General features: G+C 39.8%; 1 protein-coding gene across 2 annotated transcripts; it reads left to right on the top strand.

The window, feature by feature from the left end:
* Positions 1-566: 566 nt before the first annotated feature.
* On the top strand, positions 567-14,038 carry LOC109042992 (uncharacterized). Of its 2 annotated transcripts, XM_019060003.2 has the most exons (6): positions 571-908; positions 3,563-4,592; positions 6,824-7,012; positions 9,134-9,412; positions 11,735-11,764; positions 12,560-14,038. In XM_019060003.2, exons 1-6 carry the CDS (start codon positions 834-836, stop codon positions 12,733-12,735), a joined length of 1,779 nt encoding a protein of 592 aa, XP_018915548.2. In that variant the 5' UTR covers positions 571-833; the 3' UTR covers positions 12,736-14,038. The 2 variants fall into 2 exon arrangements, with proteins under 2 accessions (XP_072158152.1, XP_018915548.2); XM_072302051.1 differs by lacking the exon at positions 9,134-9,412 and having other exon boundaries at positions 567-908.
* The last annotated feature ends 916 nt before the right edge of the window (positions 14,039-14,954 follow it).

Genomic DNA, 14,954 nt, shown 5'->3' with positions numbered 1-14,954 from the left:
GGGCCAGTGGAGGGGGCCTACGAAGGGGGGCGGGCGGGGGGCGTCAATGCGATAACAAATGTTCTTAAATTTGATGCCGAAATCAAACGCTTAATTTGGCAGCTGAATATGGAAGTCAACAGTCATCGCTCAACAGCTAAAATTTCGCGGATTCGAGTTATTTTTATCCAGATGTGTATCACATCTATTCGAATAGTTCAGACCCGACATTATCCGATGGTCGCTGAGAATCGTTGCTACAATCGCAAAATTCAGGCATTGGGCCGATGACATCCACATTCAATAGTTCAGTCAATTTAGCTCTAAATAAGGCTCATCTGGGAAAATCTATACATAGAAGGTTTTTTGCGGAAACAAGTTGCAATAGGCTACCAGAACAACATAACAAAATTTTACCGAAAGCAGCCAAATGGTCTTCTTTAGGATAGAAACATTCCCAAAGTTTCGTTTTTCTACCTCTAACTGTTCTAAAGTTACAAGGGGGTACCGACTTTTGAGACACCCTGTATACAGATTTTCTCAGAAAATTGCTTGATTGACTGGACCACAAGCCACATTCACCTCCCACATTCAGCGTGTGATTGCGACATGAGTCAGCCGCTTTTCGTGACGACTTTTTATTCGTTAGCCGAAATGGGAGTGCATGGCTCTCTTGTATTTTTCAAGTGATTTTTTCCGCCACGTCTACGTCTAACCACCATTCAGGTGTAGCCATTCTTTACTCTATGACCTCCTTCCTTTGTGAGTGTTCTAATGTATATTGAAGCTGTTTTCTTCTGAGGCCAAGAAGCAGTCCTAATCACTGGTGGACTGGAGAGGAATTCTCATCAAGGATGAAGCCCAAAAAGTGCTGGTACAACGTTTTGACGCTTTTTACTTTGATGTTACTTCACAGTCATGGAGAAGCGGTAAGAAATAACACAAACAATCATTCATTTCCTTAGGCTGCTTTAACAATTTAACTTTAAATTGAAGTTTTTGCATTTTCCTGAAATCAAATGAAATTTTTTTTGTGTAGATAAGAAGAGAATCATTTTTACATTAATTCAGTATATGGTTGACAGTACAATAAAAGAACCGAGTTCAATACTGCCGGGTTAAAGGACATATCGTCAACGATTTTTGGTCCGCACACCTGTTTTTTCTGGTAGTTTCCGTCCACGCGTTTCTTCGGCAAGGGAGTTTTGGTCCACTTACCAATTAATTGCGACCCAAAGTTAATTGGATTACATTTTGCATTCTGGAACTACAGTTTCTGCCCCAGTTTAGAAACAACGTATGTTCTATTAGTTTCCCCATGCACATGCATGTTTTTACGGATAAGTCGTCAGTAATTATAGTTCCTAATTGCATAATGTAAAACAATTGATCCACATGTAAATACAAACGACAACTGGTCATGACACTTTGGATGAAAATGTATGATGTCTTGGAAGAGTGAGGGTTTGCTTGTTTTTTTTTTTGTTTTTTTTGTTTTTTTTTTTTTGTTTTTGTCCAACGGCGAAAAATATGTAATTAAGTATTGGAGTTGTATTGTATATTATGGAGGAGCGTGAATTACATGAAGGAAAATTCACTAAAACTCTCCACGCCTCTTTGGTACAACATGGCTTGATTATCATTCTAGAAATTCCCATCTTGTTATACCTGAACTGGATAAACCTTTTGGTTTGCCTCAGCTAAATGTACGATAACTTCGCGACGGCGCCGGTGTACCGCGGCTCTCCGATGCCGAGCTACTATTTTGCCACGAAAATCAGGAAATGTTGCACAGTATCATACGAAATTGAAGGCACCCCAACATATCATAATTGATGGTATCTTTTCAAAAGTACGAAGTTCCCTCGCGAATTAAAGCGAATGACGCCGACAAAAAAAGTGTTACTCGAAAAACTTACTGAGTCCTAATATCTGCATTCAATAACGTTTAGCATGATTTTTGAACTTCATTAGAGGAGAAAGTGGCTTGATTCAAGCAGAAATATGCTCAAATTTACCGCCAAGAACATTTCTTTATGAATCAAATAAGAATAAAATGCATGTTTAAAGAAAAAAAGATACTTTTTTGGTTTGGTTGGCTTAAAATCTCAATACAGAGAGAAAAGGCTCATATGAGCACAGTTTTCCCTTAAAGAGATATGCTTTTTGGTGCAACACTAACGTTTTTTTAACGAACTTTGGCAAAACAAAAACTCCAACAAACCGTCTTACGACCCGTGCGTCCACCGCAATCAGTTTCTAAAAGATGCTTCTTTCAAAGGAAAGTCACTTACATCAAGCAGAAACCCGTTTTCATTCAGCAATTTTATTCTTGATTCGAAGAAAATCTTCTTGACAGCATGCTCAAGAATGTTTCTGCCTCGATCGAGTTAATTTTTTCTCTAATGAAATTCAATAATTATGCTAAACGTTATTATAAATACGGATGCTAGGACTTGAGTTTTCAGACTACCGCTCTCTTTTTGCGCCGTAGTAATTTGATTTATTTTGCGAGGAAAGCTCCGTACTTATAAAAGATGCCTGTAATTCTCAATATGTTGAAAAACCTTCAATTTCATATGGTGCTGTGCAACTCATCTATTGTGAAATTGTCGCTTGAGGCGTCTGGGGACGCCTTGCGGCGCGGCGCGGCGCAGCGGGCGGACGGCGACGGCCATCGCGACACGCGCACGGGCGCCTACAAACCTAAAGGGATACTTCAAGCATTGCGCAATGCGTGAAGTATCCCTTTAGGTTTGTAGGCACCAGTGCGCGTGTCGTTCTGGTAGCACACCGCTCCGCTCTTTGTTAGCCTCTAAAATTTAAACTCGGGAAGTCAGCGTTTTTCGCAACTCGTGATTTTAAAATATTTGCACACTCTGCGTGGATTATTCTCATTTAAATTTATGGGGAAAAAATATGTACTAATGGAAAATATAGTGTGTGTTTTGTAAATATTAAGGTGGCTCCGTTTCAAATTTAATGATTTCCAAAGCACTTTAATTTCTTCTTTTATATTTTATGCTTTTACCGTGCTGCAGCGTGGTGTCGCGCAACCAAACGCTCAAAATTGGACGTATTTGATTCTAAAAGATCTATGTTCAAATGGGCTAAAACCAAAGATTGCGTGCTGCTTGATTTGTATCCCTCTCTAATTCATTTTCGTATAGTTTATTTTAACACAGCTACGACTGATTGAGATTAATATCGATGGCATCGTTTTGAAAAGGTTCTACGAATAGTAGAGGTACTTATTGTACCAATTTCGAGGTTACCTACAAATATAGAGGTGGAAAAAAAAACATTAAATTTAAAGCGAATTCACAATACTTCTCCGGTTTAACGATAAATAAGTTGAAAGAAAACTCTTTCAATTCCTAAAAACGTATGTATCCGTTATTAGTCGACCTCTCCAAAACGTCGACCTACCGCAAACGTAAACAGCACTTATTGAAACAGCTTCCTTTCGTTATGCTTCGTTGACATGAAAATGGCGGTAGCTTTCACTTCTGTTGACGTTAGTCTCTTTATCCTATGCCTCAAGCAGGATTTGACTGCTTTCTTCATTTTACTCTTTGCGCAGATGCAAAACGTCAATATAATCGGGGCGGCAAACCAGTGCAACTTAATTACGAGTCAAACGGACCCTATGCTTCGGAGGCAGATCGACCTGACATGCTTTGAAGTGTTCCGTGCACTGGATCGGCTTTCACTGAACACCGGCTGCCCGGGATGGTCTGACGCCAAGTGCCGTCTGATATCCCCCGGTGACGCCATCTACCAATGCAGCGTCAAGGTGCCAAACCAAGTGTCATGGTGCGGTGTCGTCCAGCACGGACCACAGACCATTTTCGACTGCGCGCCGGCCCTCCGACCAGCGGACCCGTCCGGCGGAGACAGACCCCAGTCCAGACCAACCTCACCGGGAAGGGCCGATAAGGGCAAAGCGCCTGTCCAAGGAAGAGGCAAGAGTCGCAGAATTGATAGTGGAAGCGCAGCAAATCCATTTTATACCGCGGGCTCTACACAGTCTGCAGGGTTTTCATACGCGGGAGGCTCTCCATACGCTAGGGCTGCTCCATTCGCTGGAGGTTCTTCATTCGCGGAAGGCTCTCCATACGCTGGAGGCTCTTCATTCCCCAGAGGTTCCTCGTACCCTGGAGGTGCTGCACCTCAGGGATATACCCGCCCGGGAACTCCTCAATATACCACGCATTCGGATCCCACTAAAAACCCCAATTTCACTATAGATGATCTCTTCAGGGACGATCCCTCACTGGATTCAATTTTTGAAAATACAACACCTGCTGCTGCTCCTCTCATTCCACCCCCTGGCTACATTACAGATGAATCATTCGATGTAGGGGAAATGTTAGGTCCTTCGTTTGGTCAAAATGCACCTTTTGACATTCCGCAACTTCCCTTAAGTCCTCCGATTCCCACAAGTCCACTATTCCCTTCAAGTCCTTTGCGTCCTTCGTATGGTCAAAATCCACCTTGGCCACAAATTACTCCATATTCTGGATACAATCAGGGTGGAGATGGATCCGTTGCACCCAGTTCTCCGCCTAGAAGTTCATCCGGAGTTAGACGGAGTCCATCTGGAGGTGAAGGTGCGTATATATTCTTGAATTTCCCTGACAAATATTCTCTACTCTTTCGTGCACTGAAAAGAAACACAGTGGATCTTGAGTCCAGACTCTTGAAAACATTGACAAGAACAAATACTCTTGATTCAATCGGATTTTTGCTCGAATCAAAACGAAATCCGCTTAAATTAAGAGGCTTGGTTCTTGATTTAAGCTAGATTCTGATCGAATCAAGAGTACTTTTTCTTGTCGATGTTTTTAAGAGTCTGGACTCTAGATCCAATGTGTTTTTTTTTCCAGTGTATGATCTTTCAAACCCCTTTCGAAAATCGTGAAAATTTTAGGAATCATGGAAAATTACATGTGAAAGTATAGTTAAATGAGGAATTTTTTGAGAAAAACGGTGAATCAAGCGACGGAAATCCGCAGTACACGTTCTTTGGATATCTCTCCCTATCCCGTGAATAGCTGTACACATCTCAACACAAGATCTACAATTCTACTTACACAGATCATGAACATGGCATTGGTTTCCATGAAGCGGAAATTTTCGGTACATCCGCACCCCAAAATATTCCACACTTGGATCTAAGATTTTCGGTTGAGGCTGCCGCGATGTAAGAAAAGTACGGAATACTCGGCATAGTGTTCAATTTTTCCGAATTGCGGCAGTTGGGACTAAAAATTTGTGCTCCAGATGCCGTGTGTTTCCAAAATTGTACATCGCTAGAACATTTTTTATCGCGTAGGTTTGAACACTAAAATCGTTGTTTGAAGTTAACGCAACGCTAAAAATCGGATTTTCCGACTCCCGTCCCTTGATTACCCCTCGCACCGTAATTCGTGAGTTAGGCTTAGAATTCCTCTTCCTTCCCTGGGAGCCACGTATTTCACAAACGACCTCAATGGACCACTAGACAGGGCGTAACTTTAAGTATTATGCTGTCGTTAAAATTTCAAAGGGAACACGGTTTGTGCAAAAAAAAGATCGGACGTAATTTCTAACCAAACTCTTGACGTTTTTCGATGCATAAACTTGAATTTTCCACGCATAAAAAAAGACCATTATCTACTCGAGTAAAATCTAACCATTATAGTCTCTGCTCTATGAAACTATGGTGACCTCAATTTTGCTCTTGTCCAGTGGTTCTTTGCCAATGAGCTTGTTAACCTGTTTCTAATTCTCTAAATTGTAAATTTGACTTGTGCCAGAGCTTTTTACCATAGGATGTATGCATCAATAAATTCTATCTATCTATCTATCTATCTATCTATCTATCTATCTATCTATCTATCTATCCGTCCGTCCGTCCGCCCGCCCGCCCGCCCGCCCGTCCGTCCTTCCGTCCATCCGTCCGTCCGTCCGTCCGCCCGCCCGCCCGCCCGCCCGTCCGTCCGCCCGCCCGCCCGCCCGTCCGTCCTTCCGTCCGTCCGTCCGTCCGTCCGTCCGTCCGTCCGCCCGCCCGCCCGCCCGTCCGTCCGTCCGTCCGTCCGTCCGTCCGTCCGTCCGTCCGTCCGTCCGTCCGTCCGTCCGTCCGTCCGTCCATCCGTCCATCCGTCCATCCGTCCATCCATCCATCCATCCATCCATCCATCCATCCATCCATCCATCCATCCATCCATCCATCCATCCATCCATCCATCCATCCATCCATCCATCCATCCATCCATCCATCCATCCATCCATCCATCCATCCATCCATCCATCCATCCATCCATCCATCCATCTGTCTATCTGTCTATCTATCTATCTATCTATCTATCTATCTATCTATTGCAGGAGTACACTGAAAAAAAATTATCGGCGTTTTTACCAAGGTCCGTTGGTACCTTCAAATAATAATCTTCAAATATATTCAGTGAAAAATTCACTACCAAAATCCAATTTTTAAGCATCAAAAAGTGAATTTGAAATTTTTTCCCGCTTTAAGGCTCCGTATAATTTTGAAACTTCAAACCCGTATCTTATCCCTTGAATTGGCATAACTTCGCTAATCAAAATTGTGTTACTCACGAGCATTCTGGCACGCAACACGGTTTTTATGTATATATTCTAATGGCGGCTTCAACTTTAGTTTACACTTATCCAACTTGTCCTGCAAGCCCCTTAATTTAGTATGCGTTTTGGTGCATATCTAATGCCCATTATCCTCGGCTATTATCATATTTTATTTGATTTTATTCTATTATATTGTATTATATTATGTTATATTACATTATATTAAATTTTTATTGTTATGAGTATGTTTTCGAAGGTGGAGCGCCAGACACAGTGGATTGGAGGTGCCCCGAATGCGGAAAATCCTTCCATAACAAAGATACAATAAACGTGCACAAATATAATCATTCCGCAGTTCGCAAAGGCTATACCACGTGCAGGAAATGTCGTCAGGTTTTTGACACTTTACAGCAATTCATTAATCATATAAATTCACACCTCGAACGTAAGTTCATGAGCCACTCTCTTAATTTTTCTCTCTGCATGACCCATTTTCGTGTTTGCTAACTGTCTTGCAAATGCCCTTTGCACACGTTGCAACAGTTTTGCTGAAAGTGGGGGTCATCGGTGCATCACTCATCGATGATCGTGAAATGTGTTGCAAAAATCCCTATCGACGATCGTAAAATTTGCGAATCTCACGAACATCGTCATCTTAAAACCAGCAACGTGTGCAAAGGGCATAACAGCACTGAGTAGAGTTACCTTACCAAAAGAAAATAAATCGTGTCTGAGAAACAAGGATTTTAGTTTTCCAGACAAGATTGTCCTGTCATATTTGATACAGTATAGTTTATGGAACATATCGACAATGTAAGTCCGCAACCACGTAAATCGGTTTGTGACGCGGCAGACTTCCTGTCATACTTTATTTTTTACATGGAAAACTACTCAACGGCAATTCTTAAAAACTGTCGTGATTTTTCTTCTTTGTGCGAGAAAAATTCTATGACAATTTCAACCAATGATGTTGATTTGTTCTTCTTTATAAAAATGAAATAGGAGTGGAGATTTTCAAACACCACAAACGAGATACGTGGTTGCGGACTTACACCGTCGATTCATAGTATCGTACAGAGAAAAAGACTTTCTTGTTGTATGAATCAACATTTTAGTCCCGGTCACAAGATTGTCTAGTTCAGGGAACAAGATGTACATGCTGCACCTGTCAAAAGTCTAGTCTCGGTGACAAGATTGTCTAGTGCTGATAACAAGACTTGTCTCGTCACAATAAACGGCAGAAGTTAAAATTGCAAATTATAAAAGTTGCATATTAATATAAATTGCTCGAGGTCCTACTTTTATCAACACAATTTTTTTCTATTTGTTCAAAAGTTCTGTTTTTGTCTGGGAGGCATCTTCAATAGGTAAAGAAATCTTTGCAACGTGCAGCGTGGTTTGCGAGACATTTTGATGAAATGACATCAGTGGCAACGCCTGAATGATCGAATATCGATATTTCCCCATCTGAATTTACGGTAAAGAATCAGAAATTAAGGTATTCGTTGCGAACACCTTCTTCATCGATCCTTTTCCATAGGTTTAAATGGCAGATCAATCGATATATCGCAAAGTGCACCACGCCACTGGTTAACATGTGCATTGGTCGTTTCTCCTCTGACTTAAGAGTAAGGATGTATCGCTATTTCCAAATGAGCCACAGAAAGCATAGAACCATACGGAGAACAAGGCTCACGAGGATCTTAAGATACGCCTTTATGTTAGAGGTTCAACGTACACTGAAAAAATATTCTCGGCGTTTTTACCAAGGTCCGTTGGTACCTTTACCATCTCACTTTTTTTACCACTTATTGGTAATTTTACCAAGACAGACTGGTAAACTTACCTAAAAACCGGTATTTTTACTGTTTTTCCCAGGTAAGAATACCTCTTTTATTGGTAAGCAATTCCCGGTAACTTTGCCATTTTATCTCGGTAATTCTACCACAGTCGATAAAAAATACTGGCGTTTTTACCAAGGTCCAGTAAAATTACCGAGAAAGTTCAAAAATTTTACTGAGATTTCTCGGTAAAATTACCAATTCCATAAATGGTAATTTTACCAAGAAAAAACTAGGATCAAATAGAACCCTGAATTCTTGGTAATTTTACCCTTTTCTTAGTAAATACGCCGAGATTTTTTTTTCAGTGTAATGGTCAATTTTTTAGTATAATGGACCACTAGACAAGGTATAAGGTTACGGATTCTGATGCATGTTTCTCAATCAAAATTTCACGCAGAACACGATTCGCGCAACGAAAATTACTGAACTCAACACCTAATCAAAATATTTAATGTTTCTTGACGCGTGTGTTCAAACCTCCCGCTCTTGAAAACGCAATAGCCTATGTGAGTCGAATCTTACACTGAACGTTACTGTGGCAGTCTTTGCGAAACGCAGATATGGCAATCTTCATCTTGACGCTTTGGCTCAGCCACAGCAAATTGTTTACACTTTGAACAGTGGAGGTTAGGAAAGGATCAATACTCGATTGAGAAGTCTGCCAAAACCGTTTCAGCGGCTAGTTATTATATAATAATAATAATTGTCTTTGGTTATTTCAGAAGATGGAATCTGGGTTTTAACGTGTGACACGTGTCATCTTACTTTCAAATCAGAGATTTCTCTAAGGAAACACGAAGCGGAGAATAATCATGGGATAAATCGTCGATCCCTAGCGTGTACTAAGTGTAAACGAACTTTCGAAAACCAGGAAGCTTTGAGCCATCACCAATGGATTCATGAGGCTATTGACCATTCACAACATAAATGCCTCGAGTGCCTTCAGATCTTTGCATCGGCGGCTCACTACAATTGGCACTTCCAAGCTAAACATGGATTAGGTCAGTTCATTAACTGCCGTGCTAAGGAAGAACGCCGTATGAGTCCTCAGACGTTGCCAAATTTTCTTCAATAAAAAAATCTAAATCACTAAATCTAAATCAAAAATTTAAATTACTGCATCTAAATTACTGGGCAAACAGTGATTATTCTCCTTCAGTTTTTTTGAGAAAATTTTATTCGGAATTGTGTCCAAGACGTTTGAACAATTCTAGGGTAAAAATGCATCATTTCCCTAAAAAATAAGTGTTTTATCCGGTACAATTTGGCAACTCTCGAATGTTTGTACGGCGATTTCCGTAGCACGGTAGTAAGTATAGTTTTACGATTGATGGCCAGCACGACTGATGTAGCCTGAAACAGCGCAACTCGCTAAGGCGTTGCCTATTTCCCTCCCATGTTTTAATTTTTCATCAGAAAACCAGGCAGCGTTCTGACTTGAAATTATTATTTGACAATGTTTCTGCAATGACGTACCTATGAGAAATTCACAAAATGATTCGGAGTAGCATTATATTGTTCTGTCGGGTGGCTATCTGTTAAAAAATAAATAATTAGAACGCATTAAAGAACACCGGAAATTTTTGGGTTGGAGGGAGGGAAGCTTTTCGGTCATTCCTTCGCTTGGTTGACATAAGGGCGTAACTAAACATTGAGATGAGCCCTGAAAAGCATTCAATTGTATGGAAGACAGGGTTTATTGCAGAGTGTAGTTACGCCCTTATGATAAGTAGGTGACGATTTAAGAATCGCACCAAAGTACGGTAAGCTGATCCCAAGTTTGGTTCTTGTAACCAGTGGCGTGGTGTGCTTATCGATATATCGATTGACATGCCATTCAACCCTATGAAAAAGGATCGATCAATAGGGTGTTCAAAACGAACACTTTAGTAATCGATTCTTTACCACAGCTTCAAATGTAGAAATATCGATAATCGATCATTAATGCCTCGCTACTACCTATGACCAAAATTATCTGTTACCTGAACCAAAAAAGTTCAATACTCAATTTGTACTCAACTTTTTTCCGAAGTTTCTAGGATCCCTCGAGAAGGGGTTTTATTCCTCAGATTCTCGTGAATGGAATTGAATGCTTTATTTATCTTACCTAGTTCTGCTCAGTGGCGTGGCGTGCTTTGCGATATATCGAATGATCTGCCATTTAAACCTATTGAAGGGTTCGATAAACAGGGTGTTCGCAGCGAACACCTTAATAATCGATTCTTTACCATAGGTGTAAATTACATATCAATCGATATATCGCAATCCACGCCACGCCACTGGTTCTGCTGATACAAGGCTAAATGAAATTTTAAATAAGAAAGGCGCCGATGGCGCTCTTGTCATTCATCTTCTCTTTTATTTTTTGTGCATGCATAAATTGAAACGTTTGTTTAATTTTGGATCCTCGTCTTGTTGAGGTTGAAAATATCAGCCTCAAAAGGGGGATCTAAGCAGTCCCGTGGCGTGTTTTGTAATATATCGATTGTTATGCCATTTAAATCCATGGTAAAGAATCGATTATTAAGGTGTTCGCTACGAACACCCTGTTTATCGATCCTTTTCCATAGGTTTAAATGGCATAACAATCGATATATCGCAAAGCACGCCACGCCACTGGATCCAAGCAGTGGCGTGGCGTGCTTTGTGAGAAATCGATTGATCTGTCATTTAAACCTATGGAAAAGGATCTATAGACAGAGGATTCGCAACGAACACCTCAAATCGATTCTTTATCACAGCTTCAAATGGGAACATATCGATAATCGATCATCCGCGCCTCGCTAGATGGCGCACACTGGACCGAGTCCATAAGAGAAGACGGACAAAATCTGGAAACTTTGAAAGCTTATATTTTCAAAAATATGAATTAAAATAGTTCAAGAATGGTTCTATTGGGTTTTCCGTGAAATCTCATCTCAGAAACACCCCGTGAAATGGAATTCATGACCAAAGAAACATCAACATTTGAAATTTTAGCCAAAAAATGCATGTCCCACCTCTTCTATCAGCTCGTTTCCCTGTGCGGTGTTGTGATGGCTCCTCATTTCTTGCCTAAAATGTTTAATGTAATGAATTGGACGTATTTCTGCCGAACGGAACTATGAACATTTAAACATGAGCCCTGAGACCCATACAAATATATTCGTGACAGGGTTCACGTCATAATGCACGCAGTTCCGTTTGGAAGAGATACGTCCAATTGTTTAACGTGTTGCGTTAAAACTATTCGTCTTGCTAAGGCTAAAAAAATCTGTAAAGCTATACAGCATCCCTCTACTGACCTTTTATACGGTAATTTCTGATTTGTTTGTTTTTTGCAGGTGCACCACCCCCTCCCAGACCACCCGTGCGTAAGTACGAATATGAACCTATCTCTAAAAATCTTGTGATGAGCAAATGCTCGGCTTAAATTAATAAGAATGCCTAGAATTATTAAGAGACCTCAGTGCTTTAATATTTATAGTGAGTTGGAGAATTTATAAGGAGTACATTATATTTTGCATCTTCCGTGATACCGAGAAAAATGTTTTACAAAAATGTTTCTCGCGAGCAGGACCTTTCAATGGAAGAAGAAACCACTCTTCGTTGAGTCCGTTGCTGTCTCTGTGTCACTGCGCAGCTACACTGCCGTGCTAAGGAAGAATGTTTTATGAACATTCGAGAGTTGCCAAATTTCCTCCGATAAAATGTTTATTTTTGAGGAAAGTTATAAATATTTTTCCTGGGAATTTTTAGACCATTTGGATCAAATTAAAACAAAATTCCCTGAAAAATAGGAAGCAAATTTTTATAAATATTCCCTAAAATTCGTGATTTATCAACGGCAACCTGTAGGCTAACACGGTGTTTTTCCGTAGCACGGCAGAGCTTTGCACTAGTTTTTCGCACAGATAGTGTCACAGTCTGGTAAAAAGCCCGGAAAAGGCCCGGAAAAGGCCCGGAAAAGTCCGAAAATACCGATAATGTGTTTTTGTCTAACATCTTATTGTGTTTGATTGACACGGTAAATTTGAAAAAACTCTTGTTCCGAACTAAGCAAATTCCGCCTTATGGATTCCAGCCCTTTCTTTTCTCATAAATAGAGTTTTTTTTTAAATGTTATTGTGTATTTCTTCTTTCACAAATAAGAATTTGTTATGTTTAAGGCCAATTTGTCTGCGACACCTGCGGAGATTCTTTCGATAACCCTGTCTTATTCAAAAGGCACCAGCCGAGCCACACCGGAGAATTGGTCTGCCCCGTATGTTGGAAATTTTTCTCAGCGCCGTATAGTAAACAGGCGCACATGGACAAAAAACACCAGGGTCATCCGAGTCCCTAAAATTAGGATCTGTAATGAACTGGAAGATTTTGGAATCGAAAAAACGCGACCTGCATACGTAACAAATCATGTAACACAAGTGTAACACTGTGACAATATGTAACGTTAGTTGTAAATATTCGTCAAGTGAGTACGGAGGGCATGGATTCGATGGACAATGATCCATCGGATGATCCATCAAAAAAAAAAAAAAAAAAAAAAAAAAAAAAACATACGCTCGAGGCCTTTCGGGATTACCTCATCTTCAAGAGCACTACTAAAACTGCACACTCCAACAAGCACATAATTACAATGATAAATAATGCGTGGAGCTTACTAACTACATTGACACATTACAACATGCTAACCCATAATGGACCACTAGACAAGGTACGAATTTCAGCATTCTGATACATGTTTCTCAACCAAAATTTCACGTAGAACACGATACGCACAACGAAAATTACCAAAATCAACTCCTGACGAAGATATTTAATGATTCTTGATGCGTGAATTCAAACCACCCGCTCATGAAAACTCAATGCTCTACGTGATTCACATCGCGCGCTAAATGTTTATCATAACCGTCTCTGCGATGTAAAAATCTTCAACTTCAATCTTGACACTTTGGCTCAGCTATAGCAAATTACCAATAGTTTGAACAACATATGGTGTAAAATGAACATTGCTCGATTGAGAAGCTTGCTGAAACCGTTCTAGTGCGCGATTTGACTCACGCAGAGCTTTGAGTTTCTTGTGAGCGGACAGTTCAAATTCCTCGTAATCAGTGCGAAATAAAAACGTTAATATCTTCGTTAGAAGTTGATTTCGGTAATTTCCGTAGTGTGAATCGTGTTTTACGTGAAATTCTGATTAAGAAACATGTATCAGATTGCTTAAATTCGTACCTTGTCTAGTAGTCCATTACAAGTAAATATAAAAGACAACAAGTGACGTCTGCACATTTAAAAGATTAACACCCCCCAATAAAGCCTTCCGAATTTTTTAAAGTTTTTATGATTTAACGTTATATTATGTTGATTTTAGATTAACTTTTTTATTTTTTGGTTTTGATGTTTACATTTTTTCTTAACTAACTTTGCTTTTCGTTTCCACCATAATGCGATCTTTGAAATTTCTGAATTCCACATCGTTCAGTCGAATCATTGATTTTCTAATTTCCTTTATTGTTCTTTGTATTTTTTTATCACTCTAATCCCATACATGGTAAAATGAATTTGTTGTTATTTCATGATTTTCATAAAAAAAGTTTTAGGTTTAGGTTCAAGGCTTTAAAGTTTCAAGTAAAAACTTACCTTCAGTAGCCTTGATTTCATTACAAAAATTTTATTTAAATTTCAAAATTTCATTCCTAAATAATCATTGTAATGCATGATTTTCGATTGATTTAACCTATGAGCGTATTGCATGGTTATTACATTCGTGTCTTTGTATTATTTTCCTATATAAAAGTATGTAAAAATATCGAAGATCCATGGAAAAAGATCGATAGGTCGATTATTTGAAAATCGATAGGTCGATTATTTGAAAATCAATAAGTCGAAGATCGATGGATCAAACATCGTCAAAGATCGATAGGTCGAAGATCCTCCCCGAGCTACCTCCTTTACGATCCTTTTACGTACCTGTGTAACTCGGGGCGGAATGCGTCCCTAGGGAAAATGCCGCTTATCTCGCATCACCAACCCCCAAGGAGCCCTCATGCCAAAAATGGGAACATCCTGATCATACAATCCAGAGATACAAAGATCAGTCAGAGGAGTGGCGCTTTTATTAATATAGATAGATAAATACCGCTACCAACATGATAAGATTTTACATTTAATTAAATTTAAACATTACTTTAAATTGACTTTTCTAAGCGAGTAAAAGGGTTGAATGTTGTATTCCAAAAATCGTTAAAGTAGGGGTCTTCTTTCTTCTATACTCTCATTAATCCTCTCATAAACAAGAAATGGCACTCGATTGGAAGAAGAAGAAAAAGAAAAATATTGTAATCCAAAACACATCCTGAGAACTTCAAAGCTGTAGCGTTTCGCAGTCTCAGTAAAAAAAGGCTGGGTGAGAGGAGGAATTGTATTTGGTCCATTTTTTTGCTGACACTGTCATGTTGGTCGCTGTCTCTATTAGGGACCTTAAGGTGATTCTAACTGATCTAGAAATAGTTTTCATCAGTGTAGCGAGCGGCGCTAGTCGTTTCTCTGGAGAGACCAGGAAAT

Source organism: Bemisia tabaci, chromosome 6 (genome assembly GCF_918797505.1).
Source record: "Bemisia tabaci chromosome 6, PGI_BMITA_v3".
Taxonomy (NCBI): domain Eukaryota; kingdom Metazoa; phylum Arthropoda; class Insecta; order Hemiptera; family Aleyrodidae; genus Bemisia; species Bemisia tabaci.
Note: the sequence above shows the minus strand (reverse complement) of the source record. Positions and strands in the feature narration are given on the sequence as shown.